The 22,529-nt window shown below is 45.1% G+C and overlaps 1 protein-coding gene and 1 gene segment (V, D, J or C); both read right to left on the bottom strand.

Moving 5' to 3' along the window:
• Positions 1-1,301: 1,301 nt before the first annotated feature.
• On the bottom strand, positions 1,302-18,370 carry LOC120031856. The gene is made up of 6 exons (XM_038977672.1): positions 18,304-18,370; positions 17,812-18,151; positions 3,358-3,417; positions 2,765-2,801; positions 1,758-1,839; positions 1,302-1,627 (listed from the first exon to the last, which is right to left on the bottom strand). Exons 1-6 carry the CDS (start codon positions 18,350-18,352, stop codon positions 1,302-1,304), a joined length of 894 nt encoding a protein of 297 aa, XP_038833600.1. The 5' UTR covers positions 18,353-18,370.
• Positions 18,371-19,116: 746 nt separating this feature from the next.
• On the bottom strand, positions 19,117-19,644 carry LOC120032157. The segment is given in 2 exon segments: positions 19,117-19,451; positions 19,572-19,644. Coding segments are annotated over 2 exon segments (408 nt in total).
• Between the last annotated feature and the right edge of the window lie 2,885 nt (positions 19,645-22,529).

Here is a 22,529-nt window from a genome sequence, read left to right as displayed (position 1 = left end):
CCCTGCTATCCATTTTATGTTTTAATTATTATTGTGGGTAAAGGGGAGGGTCACTTGTATCATTTTCAAGCGTTCAGTGAGGGCCATCCATTTTCGTTTTAGAGACGTCCGATTTTCTCCATGTAAGCATAACTTTCCCTCCCTAACACAAGATAATAATAAAATTTTCGCAGATTAACAGGTGAGGTCTAGCAACATGTAATAGACCGTAGCCCTTGTTCAGTTTTTGACCCAGCTGACTTCTAGACTTTTAAAGACAGTAAGGTAATGCTATTGAATATTTTATTTATATCTTGGACTCTTACCAATGTGATGATCACACCTGCATTAAGCTACATTTGTTTTAAAAGTTGTCCACATAACATTAATAGTATCACATCCCGGATCTCAATCCCATTGAGCACGTCTGGGATCTGTTGGATCGGAGGGTGAGGGCTAGGGCCATTCCCCCCAGAAATGTCCGGGAACTTGCAGGTGCCTTGGTGGAAGAGTGGGGTAACATCTCACAGCAAATCTGGTGCAGTCCATGAGGAGGAGATGCACTGCAGTACTTAATGCAGCTGGTGGCCACACCAGATACTGACTGTTACTTTTGATTTTGACCCCCCTTTGTTCAGGGACACATTATTCAATATCTGTTAGTCACATGTCTGTGGAGCTTGCTCAGTTTATGTCTGTTGTTGAATCTTGTTATGTTCATACAAATATTTACACGTATGTTTGCTGAAAATAAATGCATTTGACAGTAAGAGGAAGTTAATTTTTTTGCTGAGTTTAGATACTGTATGTAGTGTAAATGTGTCTGATGTTTGAGTCCAGCATCATGTCTCATTCACAGATCTAACAGTCAGTAACCTGCTCATTAAAATAGTTAATATAATGCTAGAAGATCATATCAATTTAAATCAGACATTTGGTTGAGGTTCATATGACGACTTGTTTTGGGGGCTGAAGTGATTGTAACTTTGAAGTAATGTTGAGGTCATAACACCTTTTGTTTTACTTCTGTAGATCTTGCTTTGCATATGGACAAGTATTGTGTTTCAAAACATCAAATAACTTTTATATACACTTAAAGGCCATGACAAAACTATAAGTCACAACCATGATGATGATGATGAGGATGGTCATGTGATCTGAATGATTGCTTTCTAATATTGTCACATGTCACAGTTGACCTCCTCTCGTGACCATTGTTCCATTTCACTGCCTCTGCCCCCTCACCACCTGCAGTAGGTCCCAGCTGTAGCAGTACAGTCACTGTGCAGTCTGACTGAGGGAGGTTTTTGTACGGCTCTGTATCACTGTGTGAACACTCCACCACTGTGTTCACTCTGACAGTAGTAATCTCCTGCATCTTCAGCCTGAACTGCACTGATGGTCAGAGTGAAGTCACTCCCAGATCCACTGCCACTGAATCTAGATGGAGTCCCAGACTGAAGGGTTTTAGCTAAGTATATTAGGAGTTTAGGAGCTCCTCCAGGTTTCTGTTGGTACCAGGCCAAATAGTGTCCATTGCTGTTACTGTATACTGCGCTGCTGGTCTTACAGCTGAGACTGACTGAGAGACCCACTGAAACAGCTTTCACTGCGGGGGTCTGAGTCAAAATGTACTGGCCTCTTGACTCTGAAACAGAGGTGTTGTGTAGAGTTAGCACTACATTGTTCATTCATTTGTCAATATAGCATATTCAATAAAACTATAATGAGGTTATATCATTGCAATTGTCCAGGTAATTTTCTGTAAAATGCATTACCTTGGAGACAGAAGGCAAATATCCAGATGAAAATGGTGATAAAAGTCATGGTTGTTGTGGGTTCTGTTGTCATGAAGGACAGCTCTCAGTTATGAAGTGTTAAACTCACAGGACTATAAACACTCCCAGAGCACTGAAGCATTTGCTGTCTATGCAAAGTGTCCTTACTATGCAAACATACTTTTTGGTGCCACATGGATACTGTAGTTGAAGTGATCTGTGTGAACAGCAGCATTTTAATGGTTGAGGATGATTGTCCAGCCAGTCATGGCCTTGATTGGTAAACAAGCCTCATCTGGGCTCAATCATAGGCTGGGAAGGTTCTGGAAGGTTCTAGCCGGGCGTGGCAGGAGAGAGTTTAACCTGACAGAACCTTAGATCGTTTAAGTGGGTTATAATCATGTTAAGTTATCTCAAATCAAAGTGTCTTATATGTAATTATAAACCTGGGGGTTCGAGCCCTGAACGCTGATTGGCTGACAGCCGTGGTCTATGAGACCGTATACCATGGGTATGAAAATAACTTTTATTTTTACTGCTCTAATTATTTTGGTAACCAGTTTATAACAGAAACAAAGCACCTCAGTGGTTTGTGATATATGTCAAATATACCAGGCTAAGGGCTGTGTCCAGACACTCCGCGTTGAGTCATGCTTAAGAACAGCCTTTAGCCATGGTATATTGGCCATATACAACACCTCCTCTGGCTTTATCACTTAAATAGTCTTCCTGGACAGTCAGATTTTAGTAATAAATGTTGTGTGATGTGATGTAGAAACATGATAGCTATGTAATCACTGACATGGTTTCTGTTATAAGTGCTGAATGAGGACTGATATATTGATTGTAGACATCTACAAATGGAGCATATTGTTATTACTGTGTTTATTAGACCAGACAGTATCTGCTTTCTGTCTCCCTCCAGTGGCCAGGGTTAGTAACTGCAGTCTGTGTGTGGACTGTGATGCTGCTGACTGATCTAAAGTGGAGAGCTCCAGAGCTCTGACGTCTCCAGTCTCCTGCTTCACCTGCTGCTCTCTGGAACTACCACAGTGGTGTGAGGGAGGATGTATGGGTAATGTTTGGTGGCTTTATTGTATGTGCTTGAATCATGTTGATTAAATTCTAGCTGTTTAAAAAGCAGGTCATCTTTAGGGGTTTGGATCATTGCACATCATCTATATTCATATTGGTTGATGGTTTTCCTTGAATTACTCAACAGAGTTAACATGTAGTTAATGGTCAGGAGAAACATTTAGTGATCAGTTATGATCTAAGGTCTTCTAGACACAGCTCTAGTTTGACTCTATTGTTGTTCAGCTCTCCTACACACTGTGTCACTGTACTGGATCATCTCCTCCCCTCAGCACCTGCAGTCGGTCCCAGCTGTAGCAGTACAGTCACTGTGCAGTCTGACTGAGGGACGTTTTTGTACGGCCTCTCCCATTATACATTAGTAGTAGTAGCTGAACCTCCTCTCTCCTCTCCTCTCCTCCAGCTGGTCCTTCTGTCAGGTCCACAGTGTCTCTGCTCCCCCCCCCCGTCCTCTGAGCAGCTCTCTGGGGGCTCGGCCACACTGGCCTGCCTGCTGAGCAGCTACTCCCCCCAGGGGTTGTTGGTGATCTGGGAGGTGGACAGGGCAGAGGTGATGGAGGGGGTCCTGACCACCGCAGAGGAAAAGAGTGGCGTCTTTCACAGCCGCAGCAGCAAGAGGGAAGAGGGAGAGGGAGTGGTGTACACCTGCAGGGTAGCCCAGGACGACACCAGTGATTCGGCCACCTTCCGGAAAAGTCAGTGTAGCATCTAGAGACAGGAGAAGCCATTGTAAAGGGCTTGAGAGTCCCCACATGGTGCTAGTTCTGGAAACATTAGCGTTTATTTCTCCTATAGAGCGCCATTTTTATGGAATGGTCTGCCTACCCATGTGAGAGACGTAGACTCGGTCTCAACCTTTAAGTTTTTATTGAAGACTCATCTCTTCAGTAGGTCCTATGATTGAGTGTAGTCTGGCCCAGGGGTGTGAAGGTGAACGGAAAGGCTCTGGAGCGACGAACCGCCCTGCTGTCTCTGCCTGGCCGGTTCCCCTCTCTCCACTGGGATTCTCTGCCTCTAACCCTATTACAGGGGCTGAGTCACTGGATTACTGGTGCTCTTCCATGCCGTCCCTACGAGGGGTGCGTCACTTGAGTGGGTTGAGTCACTGACGTGGTCTTCCTGTCTGGGTTGGCGCCCCCCTGGGTTGTGCCGTGGCGGAGATCTTTGTGGGCTATACTCGGCCTTGTCTCAGGATGGTAAGTTGGTGGTTGGAATTATCCTTCTAGTGGTGTGGGGCCTGTGCTTTGGCAAAGTGGGTGGGGGTATATCCTGCCTGTTTGGCCCTGTCTGGGGGTATCATCGGATGGAGCCACAGTGTCTCCTGACCCCTCCTGTCTCAGCCTCCAGTATTTATGCTGCAGTAGTTTATGTGTTGGGGGGCTAGGGTCAGTCTGTTATATCCGGAGTATTTCTCCTGTCTTATCCGGTGTCCTGTGTGAATTTAAGTATGCTCTCTCTATATTCTCTCTTTCTCTCTTTCTTTCTTTCGCTCTCTCAGAGGACCTGAGCCCTAGGACCATGCCTCAGGACTACCTGGCATGATGACTCCTTGCTGTCCCCAGTCCACATGGCCGTGCTGCTGCTCCAGTTTCAACTGTTCTGCCTGTGGCTATGGAACCCTGACCTTTTCACCGGACGTGCTACCTGTCCCAGACCTGCTGTTTTCAACTCTCTAGAGACAGCAGGAGTGGTAGAGATACTCTCAATGATCGGCTATGAAAAGCTAACTGACATTTACTCCTGAGGTGTTGACATGTTGCACCCTTGACAACTACTGTGATTATTATTATATGACCATGCTGGTCATTTATGAACATTTGAACATCTTGGCCATGTTCTGTGATAATCTCCATCCGGCACAGCCAGAAGAGGACTGGCCACCCCGCCTGGTTCCTCTCTAGGTTTCTTCCTAGGTTTTGGCCTTTCTAGGGAGTTTTTCCTATCCACCGTGCTTCTACACCTGCATTGCTTGCTGTTTGGGGTATTAGGCTGGGTTTCTGTACAGCGCTTTGAGATATCAGCTGATCTAAGAAGGGCTATATAAATACATTTGATTTGATTTGATTTAGAGCTGAATGTTACAGTATAATAGTGAATAATATCTGTAGTGCTGTGTGTTAAATTAACTATTTTGAGATTAAGTTGTCCAGGTCTTCTTACCTCTGAGTTGAAATACATCTTGTTTTGATCAGGAAAATAACCAGAAGAGTTCATTTAATATTGATTCCAGTGATCACCATCTCATGAATAGGCAGCATATTTCATACTAATTTATATCAGTCAGCTTCTTTCATAATTTAGCATTGTTAGGCCCCTTGGTTCCAGTGAAGGGAAATCTTAATGCTACAGCATGCAATGACATTCTAGACAATTCTGTGCATCCAAATTTGTGGCAACAGTTTGAAGAAGGCCCTTTCCTGTTTCAGCATAACAATGTCCCCGTGCACAAAGCGAGGTTCATACAGAAATGGCTTGTCGAGATCGGTGTGGAAGAACTTGACTGGCCTGCACAGAGCCCTCACCTCAACCCTATCGAACAGCTTTGGGATGAATTGGAACAACGACTGTGAGCCAGTCCTAATCGCCCAACATCCGTGCCCGACCTCACTAATGCTCTTGTGGCTGAATGGAAGCAAGTCCCCAAAGCAATGTTCCAACATCTAGTGGAAAGCCTTCCCAGAAGGGTGGAGGCTGTTATAGCAGCAAAGGGTGAAACAACTCCATATTAATGCCCATGATTTTGGAATGAGACGTTCGACGAGCAGATGTCCACATACTTTTGGTTACGTAGTGTAGTTGATTTAATCATGATTCTAGTGATCACTATCACATGAATAGGCAGAACATGTCATAATTATTTATATTAATCAGCTTCTTTCATAATTTAGCATTGCAGCATATAGCTACTCTCATGTTTTCAAAAAATAATTAAAAGGGCATCTGATCCAACAAATATTCTGCATTAATTTCTACAACTGAATGATCCAGTTATACTGTAGCATCAATACCAGTGATGATAATTAGTGATATTTGATAATAAACCTCTAAGATCTGCTCTCAGAACTCACACTGTTAAACAGTTACTTTCCATAACATAGATATTTACAATGTTTAATTCCTCTATTTGATTTTATTAAATGAGATGTTTTAGCAATGGTTTTCAACTATGTGTAGTCTACACTTCTTCATTATATTTCCCCTGGTCTTCTCTACCTCCAACTCCCTGGTGACAGAGTGAACATCTGGTGACATTGCTGCTCTATTCTGGGACAAGCAGAACCACCCAGCCCTGTCTATGAGTTTTCTCAGATTCACTCCCACAGCTACCAGTTTACCAGCTTCACTGCCGGAAATACCCTTGACTGGGCCAGTGTGAGGGAATTGACTGGTTTTAACCTCTATGGTGGATTCAGGGAGGGACACATAACAGAAATGCCATCAATAATTTATCTGAATTGCTATCTAGGTATGGTAAATCTGAAATATTAATTTTGGGCGATTTTAATATTGATTGGAGGACACCAGTGTCAGATATGCTGAACGATTTTTGCTCTGAGCTAAACCTGTCTCAGCTCATAACTTACCCTACACGGCCCAATCCTAAAGAGCCATCAAAATCTACCCTGATTGATCTTATCTTGACGAATACTCCACTTAAACATGTTGCTAGTGGAGTTTTCCCACTGGATTTTTCTGAGCATTGCCCAGTTGTCTGCATCAGACAAGTGAGAATACATAAATATCAGCCTTGTGTCATCACTAAGAGGAACTTTAAAAACTTTAGTGACTTTTTACATGATCTTTATTTTAGTGACATTGAATGTATCTCAGCTACCCCTGATCCCGATTTAGCTTTAAGGTTTTTTGTAAATGTCCTCAATATGTAGATAACCATGCCCCCTTCAAAACTCTGAGAGTTAAAGGTAGATCGAATGCCTGGATCACTCCGGAATTATTCGAAGTAATTTGTAACAGAAATGTTGCTTGGGTCAACTCCAGGAACACGGGCTTAGGCCCAGATTGGCAATATTTTAGGCAACTGGGGAATTAAATCAAATTGTATTTGTCACATGCGCCGACTACAACAGGTGTAGACCTAACCGTAAAAACAATGCAGTTCAAGGAATAGAGTTAAGAAAATATTTACTAAATAACTAAAGTAAAAAATAAAATAAAAAGTAACAATAAAATTACATAACAATAACGAGGCTATATGCATGGAGTACCGGTACCGAGTCAATGTGTGGGGATACAGCTTAGTTGAGGTAATTTCTACATGTAGGTATGGGTAAAGTGACTATGCATAGATAATGAATAGCAAGTAGCAGCGGTGTAAAAACAAAGGGGGGGAGGGGGAGGGTAAAATAGATGTTTAATCTCAGTGAGACTAACCTGGGAAAATAAAGGTGAAATTAAATAAATGTTCAGCGGTCTCTTGATAGCTTGGGGTAGGAGCTGTTAATGAGTCTTTTGGACCTAGACTTGGTGATCCGGTACCGCTTGCTGTTCGGTAGCAGAGAGAACAGTCTATGACCTGGGTGACTGGAGACTTTGACAATTTGTTGGTCCTTCCTCTGACACCGCCTGGTATAGAGGTCCTGGATGGCAGGAAGATCGGCCCCAGTGATTTACTGGGCCGTACTCATTACCCTCTGTTGCACCTTACGGTCAGATGTTGAGCAGTTGCCATACCAGGCGGTGAATGTGTAAGACTAGTCAGAAAGGCTATATCTGATTATTATGTAATCACTCTTTCTGATTGTAAGGGGAATCTGGCTACATTTTGGAAAACTGTCAAATCTCTGAAAGGTTGCACTTCCACCTCTCTGCCCCAACAAATCAATTTAGATTCTGGCCCCATTACGGACACAAATGCCATCAAATGGGGATTCAGAAATTTTGCAAATTGACTTGAAAATGGTAGTCAAGTTTTTGCATTTCAGCAATTCACAGAAAAATAAGTACACTGCTCAAAAAAATAAAGGGAACACTTAAACAACACAATGTAACTCCAAGTCAATCACACTTCTGTGAAATCAAACTGTGCACTTAGGAAGCAACACTGATTGACAATAAATTTCACATGCTGTTGTGCAAATGGAATAGACAAAAGGTGGAAATTATAGGCAATTAGCAAGACACCCCCAATAAAGGAGTGGTTATGCAGGTGGTGACCACAGACCACTTCTCAGTTCCTATGCTTCCTGGCTGATGTTTTGGTCACTTTTGAATGCTGGCGGTGCTTTCACTCTAGTGGTAGCATGAGACGGAGTCTACAACCCACACAATTGGCTCAGGTAGTGCAGCTCATCCAGGATGGCACATCAATGCGAGCTGTGGCAAGAAGGTTTGCTGTGTCTGTCAGCGTAGTGTCCAGAGCATGGAGGCGCTACCAGGAGACAGGCCAGTACATCAGGAGACGTGGAGGAGGCCGTAGGAGGGCAACAACCCAGCAGCAGGACCGCTACCTCCGCCTTTGTGCAAGGAGGAGCACTGCCAGAGCCCTGCAAAATGACCTCCAGCAGGCCACAAATGTGCATGTGTCAGCATATGGTCTCACAAGGGGTCTGAGGATCTCTCCAGGTCTAGTAGAAATAGTAGAAATGTTAAAATAATGTAGGAGAACATAGCACAATAGATATGGTAGGAGAATATCCAAAGAAAAAAAAGTTTTTTCTTTTTTTGAGAGAGACCATCGTCTTAGAAAGGCAAGAGAAAGGTCATATTGAAAATTAGCTTCCTGGATGCAATTCCTATGGCTTCCACAGGGTGTCAGCAGTCCATGTTCAAGGTGTCAGGCTTGTAACTTCAAAAACGAATAAGAAATATCAGTTTTAGCAGAAGGACACAGTCTTGGAAATTTGTGTTTGCACACGCATGATGACACTATTGAACATGCTTCTTTCCGTAGAAAATGTTATAGTTTGATTACATTTTAGGGTATCTGAGAAGTATTAGAAACGTATTTTGACTTGTTGAAACAAAGTTTAGGGGTAGATTTTCAGATTCCTTTCTCTGCATGTTGAACGAGTGGATTACTCAAATCTATGGTGCCAGACTTTCTGGGATATAAAGAAGGATTTTATCTAAAAAAATGACACTACATGTTATAGCTGGGACCCTTTGGATGACAAATCAGAGGAAGATTTTCAAAAAGTAAGTGAATATTTAATCGTTATTTGTGAATGTATGAAACCTGTGCCGGTGGAAAAATATTTTGATGTGGGGCGCCGTCCTCAAACAATCGCATGGCATGTTTTCGCTGTAATAGCTACTGTAAATCTGACAGTGCAGTTGGATTAATTATTACACTTAAACTGCTCGCGCGTGCTAACGGGCGTCTGCGTTGCCAAGGGCTAAAATAGAAGTCGGTTCTATTTCTGATGCAGATTGCGCTGCAAGTCCTGCCTCTCCCATCTCCTCATTGGTTTATAGAAGCAGGTACCCACGTGTCATCTCCTCATTGGTTATACCTACGTGGATGATTGAAAGACGAACTAGGTCAGTGGTGGTAATGCACCTAATTTATGAAAGTTGCCAATCGCAATATAAAGTCAAGAGAAGAAAAATCCTGGAAGGAGGAGAGATGACTAGAAACGATTCGGTTGACCGTTTTATTTGTGGATTAATTGGCAGAGTAGAGGACCTTGTGCATTTCAGGTAAAATAACAACTCAATGTTTAACGTTATATCCCATGACAAATTAGTTAGCAACATCAAGCTAGCTAAATGGGACAAATTAGCTATAATCAATTCAAATCAAATTTTATTTGTCACATACACATGGTTGGCAGATGTTAATGCGAGTGTAACGAAATGCTTGTGCTTCTAGTTCCGACAATGCAGTAATAACCAACGAGTAATCTAACCTAACAATTTCACAACAACTATATATACACACAAGTGCAAAGAATGAATAAGAATATGTACATACAAATATATGAATGAGTGTCACGTTCCTGACCTGTTTTTCCTTTTTCTTGTATGTATTTAGTTGGTCAGGGCGTGAGTTGGGGTGGGTTGTCTATGTCAGAGCTGTCAGAGCCTTCCTCCTCTCCAGCGCAGCCAGTGTCTGAGCTGCCTGCCTGCGCAGCGCTGTCTAAACTGCCTGCCTGCCCAGCGCTGTCTGAGCTGTCTGCCTGCCCAGCGCTGTCTGAACTGTCTGCCTGCCCAGCGCTGTCTGAGCTGCCTGCCTGCCCAGCGCTGTCTGTCTGTCCCGAGCCTTCAAAGCCGCCCGTCTGTACTGAGTCTTCAAAGCCGCCCGTCTGTACTGAGTCTTCAAAGCCGCCCGTCTGTCCTGAGCCTTCAGAGCCGTCCGCCAGACAGGAGCCGCTAGAGCCGTCCGCCAGACAGGAGCCGCTAGAGCCTTCCGCCAGACAGGAGCCGCTAGAGCCCTCCGCCAGACAGGAGCCGCTAGAGCCTTCCGCCAGACAGGATCAGCCAGAGCCTTCCGCCAGACAGGATCAGCCAGAGCCTTCCGCCAGACAGGATCAGCCAGAGCCTTCCGCCAGACAGGATCAGCCAGAGCCTTCCGCCAGACAGGATCAGCCAGAGCCTTCCGCCAGCCAGGACCAGCCAGAGCCTTCCGCCAGCCAGGACCAGCCAGAGCCGTCCAGCCAGGACCAGCCAGAGCCGTCCAGCCAGGACCAGCCAGAGCCGTCCAGCCAGGACCAGCCAGAGCCGTCCAGCCAGGACCAGCCAGAGCCGTCCAGCCAGGACCCGCCAGAGCCATCCAGCCAGGACCCGCCAGAGCCGTCCAGCCAGGATCCGCCAGAGCCGTCCAGCCAGGATCCGCCAGAGCCGTCCAGCCAGGATCCGCCAGAGCCAGCCAGCCAGGATCCGCCAGAGCCAGTCAGCCAGGATCCGCCAGAGCCAGCCAGCCAGGATCCGCCCCTCAGTCCGGTGTTGCCCCTCAGTCCGGTGTTGCCCCTCAGTCCGGTGTTGCCCCTCAGTCCGGTGTTGCCCCTCAGTCCGGTGCTGCCCCTTAATCTAGTGGGGTTGATTGGGAGGGTGGCCAGTGGGAGGAGGCCAAGGAAGCGGGGTTTGACTATGGTGGGGTGGGGACCACGACCAGCGCCAGAGCCGCCACCGTGGACAGACGCCCACCCAGACCCTCCCCTAGACTTTATGCTGGTGCGCCCGGAGTTCGCACCTTAAGGGGGGGGGGTTATGTCACGTTCCTGACCTGTTTTTCCTTTTTCTTGTATGTATTTAGTTGGTCAGGGTGTGAGTTGGGGTGGGTTGTCTATGTGTTATTTTTCTATGTCGGGTTGTTTGTGTTCGGCCGGGTATGATTCTCAATCAGAGGCAGCTGTAAATCGTTGTCTCTGATTGAGAATCATACTTAGGCAGCCGGGGTTCACGTGTGTGTTGGTGGGTGGTTGTATCTCGTGTTAGTGTTCGTGCCACACGGGACTGTTTTCGGTTTTGTCACGTTTGTTGTTTTTGTATTTGTAAGTGTTCTGGATTGTTTCGTTATAATAAATCATCATGAACGCAAATCACTCCGCATATTGGTCTGATCCTTCTCGCCTCTCCTCGTCCGAGGAGGAGGAAGACGACAGCCGTTACAATGAGTGATGGTACAGAACGGCATAGGCAAGATGCAGTAGATGGTATTGAGTACAGTATATACATATGAGATGAGTAATGTAGGGTATGTAAACATTAATTGAACTGGCATTGTTTAAAGTGGCTAGTGATACATTTTTCATCCATTTTTACATTATTAAAGTGGCTGGAGTTGAGTCAGTATGTTGGCAGCAGCCACTCAATGTTAGTGGTGGCTGTTTAACAGTCTGATGGCCTTGAGATAGAAGCTGTCTCTCGGTCCCTGCTTTGATGCACCTGTACTGACCTCGCCTTTTGGATGATAGCGGGGTGAACAGGCAGTGGCTCGGGTGGTTGTTGTCCTTGAAGATCTTTATGGCCTTCCTGTGACATCGGGTGGTGTAGGTGTCCTGGAGGGCAGGTAGTTTGCCCCCGGTGATGTGTTGTGCAGACCTCACTACCCTCTGGAGAGCCTTATGGTTGTGGGCGGAGCAGTTGCCTTACCAGGCGGTGATACAGCCCGACAGGATGCACTCGATTGTGCATCTGTAAAAGTTCAGTTTGTCTGTGATGTGTACGCCGAGGAACTTAAAACGTACTACCCTCTCCACTACTGTCCCGTCAATTTGGATAGGGGGGTGCTCCCTCTGCTGTTTCCTGAAGTCACGATCATCTCCTTTGTTTTGTTGACGTTGAGTGTGAGGTTATTTTTATGACACCACACTCCGAGGGCCCTCACCTCCTCCCTGTAGGCTGTCTCGTCATTGTTGGTAATCAAGCCTACCACTGTAGTGTCGTCTGCAAACTTGATGATTGAGTTGGAGGCGTGCATGGCCACGCAGTCGTGAGTGTACAGTCAGTACAGGAGAGGGCTCAGAACGCACCCGTGTGGGGCCCCAGTGTTGAGGATCAGCGGGGTGGAGATGTTGTTACCTACCCTCATCACCTGGGGGCGGCCCGTCAGGAAGTCCAGTACCCAGTTGCACAGGGCAGGGTCGAGACCCAGGCTTAATGACGAGTTTGGAGGGTACTATGGTGTTAAATGCTGAGCTGTAGTCGATGGACAGCATTCTCACATAGGTAGTCCTCTTGTCCAGATGGGTTAGGGCAGTGTGCAGTGTGGTTGCGATTGCATCGTCTGTGGACCTATTGGGGCGGTAAGCAAATTGGAGTGGGTCTAGGGTGTCAGGTAGGGTGGAGGTGATATGGTCCTTGACTAGTCTCTCAATGCACTTCATGATGACGGAAGTGAGTGCTATAGGGCGGTAGTCGTTTAGCTCAGTTACCTTAGCTTTCTCGGGAACAGGAACAATGGTGGCTCTCTTGAAGCATGTGGGAATAGCAGACTGAGATAAGGATTGATGGAATATGTCCGTAAACACACCAGCCAGCTGGTCTGCGCATGCTCTGAGGACGCGGCTGGGGATGCCGTCTGGGCCTGCAGCCTTGCGAGGGTTAACACGTTTAAATGTTTTACTCACGTCGGCTGCAGTGAAGGAGAGTCCGCAGGTTTTGGTAGCGGGCCGTGTCAGTGGCACTGTATTGTCCTCAAAGCGAGCAAAGAAGTTGTTTAGTCTGTCTGGGAGCAAGACATCCTGGTCTGCAACGGGGCTGGTTTTCTTTTTATGGTCCGTGATTGACTGTAGACCCTGCCACATACCTCTTGTGTCTGAGCCGTTGAATTGCGACTCTACTTTGTCTCTATACTGACGCCTAGCTTGTTTGATTGCCTTGCGGCGGGAATAGCTACACTGTTTGTATTCGGTCATGTTTCCGGTCAACTTGCCCTGATTAAAAGCAGTGGTTTGCGTGCTTTCAGTTTCGCGTGAATGCTGCCATCAATCCACGGTTTCTGGTTTGGGAATATTTGAATAGTTGCTGTGGGTACGACATCGCCGATGCACTTGCTAAGTGCAAGCTAGCTAAATTGCCATAAATGTTAGTCATGCAGAAATCAGTAACGTTAGCGCTGCTATAGACGACATAGAAAAGGAAGTTAGGACGGTAGCTACATCAAGACCGACCAACTGGGCAGTGAAGTGCTTTCTGGAATGGCTGTCAGAAAAGGGGATACACATCTTTAATACCCTTGTAAAAAAACAAGTATAAAGTTTATTTGTTATAATTAATTGGTATTTGATTTAAAAGGTGTTCCAATTGCTCCTGATTTGTAATGTCGTTAATGCATTTTTTGTAAGCAATGCTTCTTTATTAATGTACAAGTGAATAGGTTGGTTAACTTTTAAATTTGATCCCACATATCTTGTTAAGTTTTGGCCAATAATGTAGCTTGTTAAGTTGTGGCCAATGGGAGAGTGGACCTGGTTAACAGGAGGCCTGGGAAGAAAGTAGTGTAGAGACTTGATCGGTGTTGGTGACGATAAACGACTAAAGGAGATGATAAAGAGAGAACAAAACACAACTACAGAGTTTTGAAGGGAAATCCTGATTTTATTTTTATAAAAGAGTATTATTATTTTGTTAATGGGGAGGCAAGTAACCTAGTGGTTAGAGCGCTGGACTAGTAACCGAAAGGTTGCAAGATCGAATCCCTGAGCTGACAAGGTAAAAATCTGTCGTTCTGCCCCTGAACAAGGCAGTTAACCCACTGTTCCTAGGCCGTCATTGAAAATAAGAATTTGGTTCTTAACTGACTTGCCTAGTTAATTAAATAAAGGTAAAATAAAAATTAAGACCTATTGGAGACTGAAGCTGCCTTCGCATTGTGGGGACAATCGACATCCTCAAGGTTAGCCTAGCATCATGTGAGACCTGGAGAGAATTGCTTGTGGATGCTCGACGAGTTCGGGTTTCCATGGGATGTCTGTTGCTGCTATGGAGTACTGGCTGCATTGGTAGCTGTGTTTGCTTGTGGATCTTGTCCTCACAAGCAAGATCCACTTGTCGATCGAGGACACCTGCACGGAACTACTATACTTTGCTAAGGCAATATCTACGAGTAGTGAGTAACCACAAATGGGGGTACTTTGGAACTTTGTGTATGTCGTCATTGTTTTAGCTCCAATGCGCACCAATGGTTTAAGCAAACTTGCAAGTAATTTGGACATTGGTTGTGCACAAATCATTGGGGTTTATTATTTTTATTTATTTTGATGTGGTACATTGAAAATGTGATAAAATGTCACTTGACAACCAGTGTTAGTGAATGTAGCATCACGTTTTGTTGAGAAATACATGGTTTGGGAAAAAAAAAAAAAAAGGTATGCTGGCAACCTGTCACGCCCTGACCTTAGTTATCTTTGTTTTCTTTATTATTTTGGTTAGGTCAGGGTGTGACGAGGGTGGTATGGGTGTTTTTGTCTTGTCTATGGGTTTTTGTATATCTATGGGGTTTTGGTATTGTCTAGGTAATATGGTGGCCTAAATTGGTTCCCAATCAGAGACAGCTGTTTATCGTTGTCTCTGATTGGGGATCCTATTTAGGTTGCCATTTCCCATTTTGGTTTTGTGGGTTATTGTCTATGTGATGTTGCATGTCTGCACTCGTGTCATTTAGCGGTCACGTTCGTTTTGTTATTTTGTATATTTTGTTCAGTCTTCTTATTTATTAAAAGGAAGATGTATATTAATCACGCTGCGCCTTGGTCTCCTCTCTACGACGTTTGTGACAAAATAACCCACCAAACAAGGACCAAGCAGCGTGAAAAAAAGGGACAGCGCTTAATGGGGGAAATGGACCTGGGAGGAGATATTAGATGGATCAGGACCCTGGACACAGCCGGGGGAGTATCGCCTTTCTGAAGAAGAGATAGAGGCAGCGAAAGCAGAAAGGCGATACTACGAGGAGAAGTGCCGGAGAATAGAGGAACGGCAACGAGATGAGGAAACACGGCTTGCACGGAAGCCCGAGAGGCAGCCCCAATAATTTTTTGGGGAGGGGCACACAAGGAGGGGCAAACATTTGCCGGGCTAGAATGGGCATCCAGCCAGGACATATTGAGCCAGCTCTATGTTCTGGATCTCCAATGCGTCTCCACGGTCCAGTGTATCCTGTTCCTCCTCCCCGCACTCGCCCTGAGGTGCGTGTCCTCAGCCCGGTACCACCAGTTCCGGCACCACGCACCAGGCCTCCAGTGCGCCTCCAGAGTCCAGTACGTCCTGTTCCTCCTCCCCGCACTCGCCCTGAGGTGCGTGTCCCCAGCCCGGTACCACCAGTTCCGGCACCACGCACCAGGCCTCCAGTGCGCCTCCAGGGTCCAGTACGCCCTGTTCTGCTCCTCGCACTTGCCCTGAGGTGCGTGTCCCCAGCCCGGGACCTCCAGTGATGATCCATGGCACGAAGCCTCCAGTGATGATCCATGGCACGAAGCCTCCAGTGATGATCCATGGCAAGAAGCCTCAAGTGATGATCCATGGCACAAAGCCTCCAGTGATGATCCATGGCAAGAAGCCTCCAGTGATGATCCATGGCAAGAAGCCTCCAGTGAGGAGTCATGGCATGAAGCCTCCAACAAAGGCTGCCAGTACGGAGCCTCCAGAGACGTTCTCCAGTCCGGAGCCTCCAGCGACGCCCTCCAGTACGGAGCCTCCAGCGACGCCCTCCAGACCGGAGCCTCCAACGACACCCTCCAGTCCGGAGCCTCCAGAGACGTTCTCCAGTCCGGAACCTCCAGCGACGCCCTCCAGTACGGAGCCTCCAGCGTCGCCCGTCAGTCCGGAGCCTCCAGCGGCGCCCTTCAGTCCGGAGCCTCCAGCGACGCCCTCCTGTCCGGAGCTGCCAGAGTCGCCCTCCTGTCCGGAGCTGCCAGAGTCGCCCTCCTGTCCGGAGCTGCCAGAGTCGCCCTCCTGTCCGGAGCTGCCAGAGTCGCCCTCCTGTCCGGAGCTGCCAGAGTCGCCCTCCTGTCCGGAGCTGCCAACGACGGTCCCCAGCCCGGGGTCTCCAGCGAAGGTCCCCAGTCCGGGGTCTCCAGCAACGGTCCCCAGTCCAGAACATCCGGCGTTGATCCACGCAGCGAGGGTCCCCAGCCCGGGGCCTCCGACGATGATCCACGGGTCTGTGCTACAAAAGCGGACTCAGTGTAAAGAAGGGGGGCGGCGTCCAGAACCAGAGCCGCCACCGAGGTTAGATGCCCACCCAGACCCTGCCATATATGTTTAGGTTTGCGGACGGGAGGGGGGGGGGGTACTGTCACGCCCTGACCTTAGTTATCTTTGTTTTCTTTGTTATTTTGGTTAGGTCAGGGTGTGACGAGGGTGGTATGGGTGTTTTTGTCTTGTCTATGGGTTTTTGTATATCTATGGGGTTTTGGTATTGTCTAGGTAATGTAGGTCTATGGTGGCCTAAATTGGTTCCCAATCAGAGATAGCTGTTTATCATTGTCTCTGATTGGGGATCCTATTTAGGTTGCCATTTCCATTTTGGTTTTGTGGGTTATTGTCTATGTGATGTTGCATATCTGCACTCGTGTCATTTAGCGTTCACGTTCGTTTTGTTATTTTGTATAGTTTGTTCAGTCTTCTTATTTATTAAAAGGAAGATGTATATTAATCACGCTGCGCCTTGGTCTCCTCTCTACGGCGTTCGTGACACAACCCTTTATATACTCGAGGCCATGTGTTATGAAACAGGCCATGTTCTTCGCCTCGTGGCTATAACGATATCACAGCCATGATAAAAATGTCATAAAACATGGCCTCATGCATTATTGCTTAGCCAAATTGTTTTGCTTCTTACTTGGCATTTGGACTGGTAATAGCTCCCATTTAAACTGTGTATCACCATTGTCAACCAGACAAATATCATCTACGCTCACATGACTCTATCTTGTTGACTGTACCTAAGGCCCTTACAGAGCTGTGTTAAAAAAACTTGTTCCAGTTCTCTGGCCTTTCTAGGAGGTCCTCTCTTTGAATGAGTAGCTCGGGTAAAAACTATGGTGGACAATGAAGTGTGGGGGCTGTCAATGTTTTGACCCCCAGATGCACTACACCTCTGTAAAGAATTCTTGCCTTCTCAATGTGTACATTTCTGTTTTCAAACTGTTGTGCATTGTGTTTGATGTTGTAATTGTGTGTAAAGTTTTGCTGTTATTTTGGCCAGGTATCTCTTGTAAAATAGATGTTTAATCTCAATGAGACTAATCTGGGAAAATAGTCAAATTAAATAAAAAATAAATAAAACATGTTTTTCAAAACATCTAACTTTATAAGTGAGCTTTCAGGCCATGACAAATAAAACTAGTATCAACCTTGATAACAAAGATAATGATGATGGGGAACATGTGATCTGAATGATGCTTTGTAAACATATTCAAAGTTGGCCTCCTCTACTGATCAGTGTTCCATGTCACTGTCTCTTCCCCCTCATCACCTGCAGTAGGTCCCAGCTGTATCAGTACAGTCACTGTGCAGTCTGACTGAGGGAGGTTTTTGTACGGCTCTGTATCACTGTGTGAACACATTACCACTGTGGTAACTCTGACAGTAGTAATCTCCTGCATCTTCAGCCTGGACTCCACTGACGGTCAGAGTGAAGTCACTCCCAGATCCACCGCCACTGAATCTAGATGGAGTCCCAGAATGGAGTGTGTTCCCTGGAAGCATCATGAGTTTGGGTTTTTCTCCTGGTTTCTGTTGGTACCAGGATAGACACTGATGGCCCGATGACTGACCATTGTAACAATTACCATACACATTACTGCTGGTTTTACAGTTCAGAGAGACTGTCTGTCCTGGGAGAACAGTTTCCACTGTAGGAGTCTGAGTCACAGTGACCTGTCCTCTGGATTCTGAAACAGAGACATTTAAGATTTTTTCATTAAACTGTTTTTGTTTTGTCTACATGTTCATGAATCTCAATCTTTTTCGAGGCAGAGGCAATTTACATTTAATATTTCGATAAGAAAAATAATTTGCAGATCATGATATTCAATAGTCTTACCCTGAATTAAGAACATCAATATCCACAAGAATCTCATAATCAAAGTCATTGTTGAAGTTCTGTTGTCATAAAGGACAGCTCTCTGTCTTGAAGTGTTAACTCACAGGGATATAAACACTCCCAGACCACTGAAGCATGTGCTGCTAATGCAAAGTGTCTTATATGTAAATTGTCTTCCTGGACAGTCAGACTTTATTAATACCTGTTGTGTGACGTAGAAACATGATAACTATGTTACTGGTTTCTGATATACGTGCTGAATGGGGACTGATATATTGATTATAAACATCTACCAATTGAGCATATTGTTATTACTGTGTTATTAGACCAGATAGTATCTTTCTGTCTTGGTCAGGGTTAGTAACTGCAGGGAGATCTCTAGAGCTCTGATGTCTCCTGGTTCACCTGCTGCTCTCTGGAACTACCACAGTGGTGTGAGGGAGGATGTATGGGTAATGTTTAGGGGCTTTATTATGTGTTTTAATCATGTTTAAATTCTAGCTATTCAAAACACAGGTCATCTTTAGGGTTTTGATCATTGCACATCTCTAATTCATATTGGTTGATGGTTTTCCTTGAGTTACTCCACAGAGGTAACATGTAGTTAATGGTCAGGAGAAACATTTAGTGATCAGTTATGATGTAAGGTCTTCTAGACACAGCTCTGGTTTTACTCTATTGTTGTTCAGCTCTCCTACACACTGTGTCATTGTACTGGATCATCTCCTCCCCTCAGTACCTGCAGTAGGTCCCAGCTGTAGCAGTACAGTCACTGTGCAGTCTGACTGAGGGAGGTTTTTGTACGGCTCTGTATCACTGTGTGAACACATTACCACTGTGGAAACTCTGACAGTAGTAATCTCCTGCATCTTCAGCCTGGACTCCACTGATGGTCAGAGTGAAGTCACTCCCAGATCCACTGCCACTGAATCTAGATGGAGTCCCAGAGAAGAGGACGCTTCCGTAGTAGACCAATGCTTTATGAGTTTCTCCAGGTTTCTGTTGATACCAGGCTAAACATGGTTTACCTAAACGCCTACAGTTAGGATACACATCACTGCTGGCTTTACAGTTCAGAGAGACTGTCTGTCCTGGGAGAACAGTTTTCACTGCAGGAGTCTGTGTCACAGTGATCTGGCCTCTGGATTCTGAAACAGAGAGAGAACTGATAATTGTACATAGCCAGGAATTAATAACACATTCTTAACCTTCAGTTCACTCAGACTGATTACTTTCATTATACAAACATGGAACTTAATTTTCTTTACCCTTGAAGAAGAGGGCAAATATCCAGATGAAGATGGTGATAAAAGTCATGGTTGTTGTGGGTTCTGTTGTCATGTAGGACAGCTCTCAGTCATTAAGTGTTAAACTCACAGGGCTATAAACACTCCTAGACCACTGACACATGTACTGTCTATGCAAAGTGTCCTCTTTATGCAAAAAAACTGTAGTTGAAGAGCTCTTCTTCTTCTTCTTCTTCTGGATTGGGTTGGCGGATTGCATCCAATTTAAAGGTGAATATACCGCCACCTACTGTACTAAAGGGTGAGGCCAGTCATGGCCTATCTACATGAAATTATCTGCTGCAACATGACCACAAACGTTGCACCTGAAACAGTACAGTGGATTCTGCTCAAAGGCTCAAAGAGGATAACTAATATATCCTAACATGACTTTATCTGGCTCAAAACTCAAAAAGACTGACAATGACTCCTCTGTTTTACCACTCTCACCACCAGGTCTGCGTCACCCAGGACACAAACAGGACACAAACACTTCAGTGGAAAGCTGCTGCCACCCATGTGACAAAAGCAGCAGTGTGGTGTCTCTACAAGGAATCGATGGCAACACTTGGTATGTAAAACATAAACACATATTGATTATTTAATTGACCTCCAACATGATTGCAACTACTTTTATTGATCTCACATCCCACATCGGGTGTGGGATGTGAGTTCTCCATGGCTAACGTTATTTATTTTGAAAAAAACTGCAGTAGAAAGAATTATCTACGCATAACGAGCAGCTCATTTTATAGACACAAGATGCTACACCGCAGACCAATCTGAAACTCATCTCTCGGCATGTCCAGCCAACTCATTATTCTTCAAAGGGAATCTTTCTGGATCCACAGGCTCAACACACTGCATTGTCTTGGCCTTAACGAGGAGTTTGACTTGAAACCGTTTTTATCGTTTCAATATGTCTAAATATTTTTTTTTTTATCCTAATTGAATATTGTATGTGTATTACTGTAAATATTGAACACATTCTCTGTGTATGTAACGGCTTTCTTCCTGGGGTGAAGGAGAGGACCAAAATGCAGCGCGGCTAGTGTTCAACATGATTTAATAAAGAAGAGACAAAATACAAAATGTGAAAACCGAGACAGTCCTATCTGGTGCAGAACACAAAGACAGAAGACAACCACCCACAACTCCCAACACAAAACAAGCCACCTATATATGATTCTCAATCAGGGACAACGATTGACAGCTGCCTCTGATTGAGAACCATATTAGGCTGAACACAGAAACAGACAAACTAGACACACAACATAGAATGCTCACCCAGCTCACGTCCTGACCAACACTAAACAAGCAAAACACACAAGAACTATGGTCAGGACGTGACAGTGTATGATCATATATTTTGATACATTGAATGTTAATATTGTGAAACTATGTTATACATTTTTTTTACATGTTTCAGGAAGTGATGTCACTGAGTACTGCCCTTATATAGGACCTTCCACCCCCACCTGGGATATGGATACCTTAGGGTCAAAACGTTGTTGTAAATAAATATCACCTGGGAGCATGAGCAGCAGTGTGCAGCGTTATCCTTCCTGTTTTCCATGAGTTTGCCACCAATCCAGCACCTGCGGAAAGTAGCTGGATGTGCGTATGTTCTTCAGCTTTTGTACATGAACTCTCTACCATACAGCACTCCTTTTTGAGACTCTTTTCAAGTCTAGCGGTCTTTTGACATTATGGCTGAAATAGCAGACTCTCAAATGGCGGGCCAAAGTAGGTCATTTGAGTTCTCAGAGGATGATGATTCCCGGATCATAATGAAGGACTCGCTTTTTGATGAAACTGGCCCAATGACAGACTGCAATGCAGACTTAGTTATCACGTCTCTCAAGAATCTACGGATCCGTGAGACAAAACAATATTATCATGCAGTCACCTTAAGTGTTTATTTAAGGAATAAAATAATTCCACGAGGATTACTGATACAAAAAGCACCTGCTCTTGGTTCGAACAATCCCTCTTTTTGTGACCGATGGTGCGAGATTCTTAATAAATTGTTATGTCCGTCGTCGGAATGAGGCCAAGGCACAACGTCGTAAGCGTACATCTGTAACGGTCGTCTGTTGAAGAAGGTGTGGACCAAAGCACAGCGTGGTAAGTGTTTTATTTCAAACAACCACTTGTACAAAATAACAAAGAGCAAAACGACAACGAACAGTTCTGTCAGGTGCAGAAACACAAAACAGAAAACAACTACCCACAAAAACCATGTGGGAAAAAGCTACCTAAGTATGGTTCTCAATCAGAGACAACGATAGACAGCTGCCTCTGATTGAGAACCACACCCGGCCAAACACAACGAAATACAAAACATAGAAAAGGGAACATAGAATGCCCACCCAAATCACACCCTGACCAAACCAAAATAGAGACATAAAAAGCTCTCTACGGTCAGGGCGTGACAACATCTTTCTTTATTTTGATGAACACCAAAAAAACAACAAAAGATAAACGAACGTAACGTTCTGCAGGCTGTACAGTAACTGTACAAAAACAAGATCCCACCACTGAAGGTGGGAAAAAGGGCTGCCTAAGTATGATCCCCAATCAGAGACAACGATAGACAGCTGCCTCTGATTGGGAACCATACCCGGCCAACAAAGAAATAGACAAACTAGAATGCCCACCCAAATCACACCCTGACCTAACCAAATAGAGAAATAAAAGGCTCTCTAAGGTCAGGGCGTGACATAAATGCTCGTTTCATTTAATGGCGCTTACCATACAAGAAGTGACAGAACAATTGAGCGCGACTAGAGATCAAGTGACACAGTTAAATGTTGATCTAGAAACCAAGATCACTGATAAGGACAAAAGAGAGAACATTCTGACCAATGTGGAAAACATTTGTGATAAACTTGCGTAGGAGACAAAAGAAACAAGCGGAAAAAGTTTGAGCGTGATACT

The sequence above is a fragment of the Salvelinus namaycush genome, chromosome 38 (assembly GCF_016432855.1).
Source record: "Salvelinus namaycush isolate Seneca chromosome 38, SaNama_1.0, whole genome shotgun sequence".
NCBI classification, from domain to species: Eukaryota; Metazoa; Chordata; class Actinopteri; order Salmoniformes; family Salmonidae; genus Salvelinus; species Salvelinus namaycush.
Note: the sequence above shows the minus strand (reverse complement) of the source record. Positions and strands in the feature narration are given on the sequence as shown.

What these genes read in the sequence shown, in the direction of transcription:
- LOC120031856 (XM_038977672.1), bottom strand. Translation starts at nt 18,352, where the DNA reads ATGACTTTGATTATGAGATTCTTGTGGATATTGATGTTCTTAATTCAG. An exon ending in ATTGATGTTCTTAATTCAGG is followed by an intron (nt 18,152 to 18,303) that starts GTAAGACTATTG and finishes TCTCTGTTTCAG; the next exon opens with AATCCAGAGGACAGGTCACT. An exon ending in ATTTGCCTTCTGTCTCCAAG is followed by an intron (nt 1,628 to 1,757) that starts GTAATGCATTTT and finishes CCTCTGTTTCAG; the next exon opens with AGTCAAGAGGCCAGTACATT.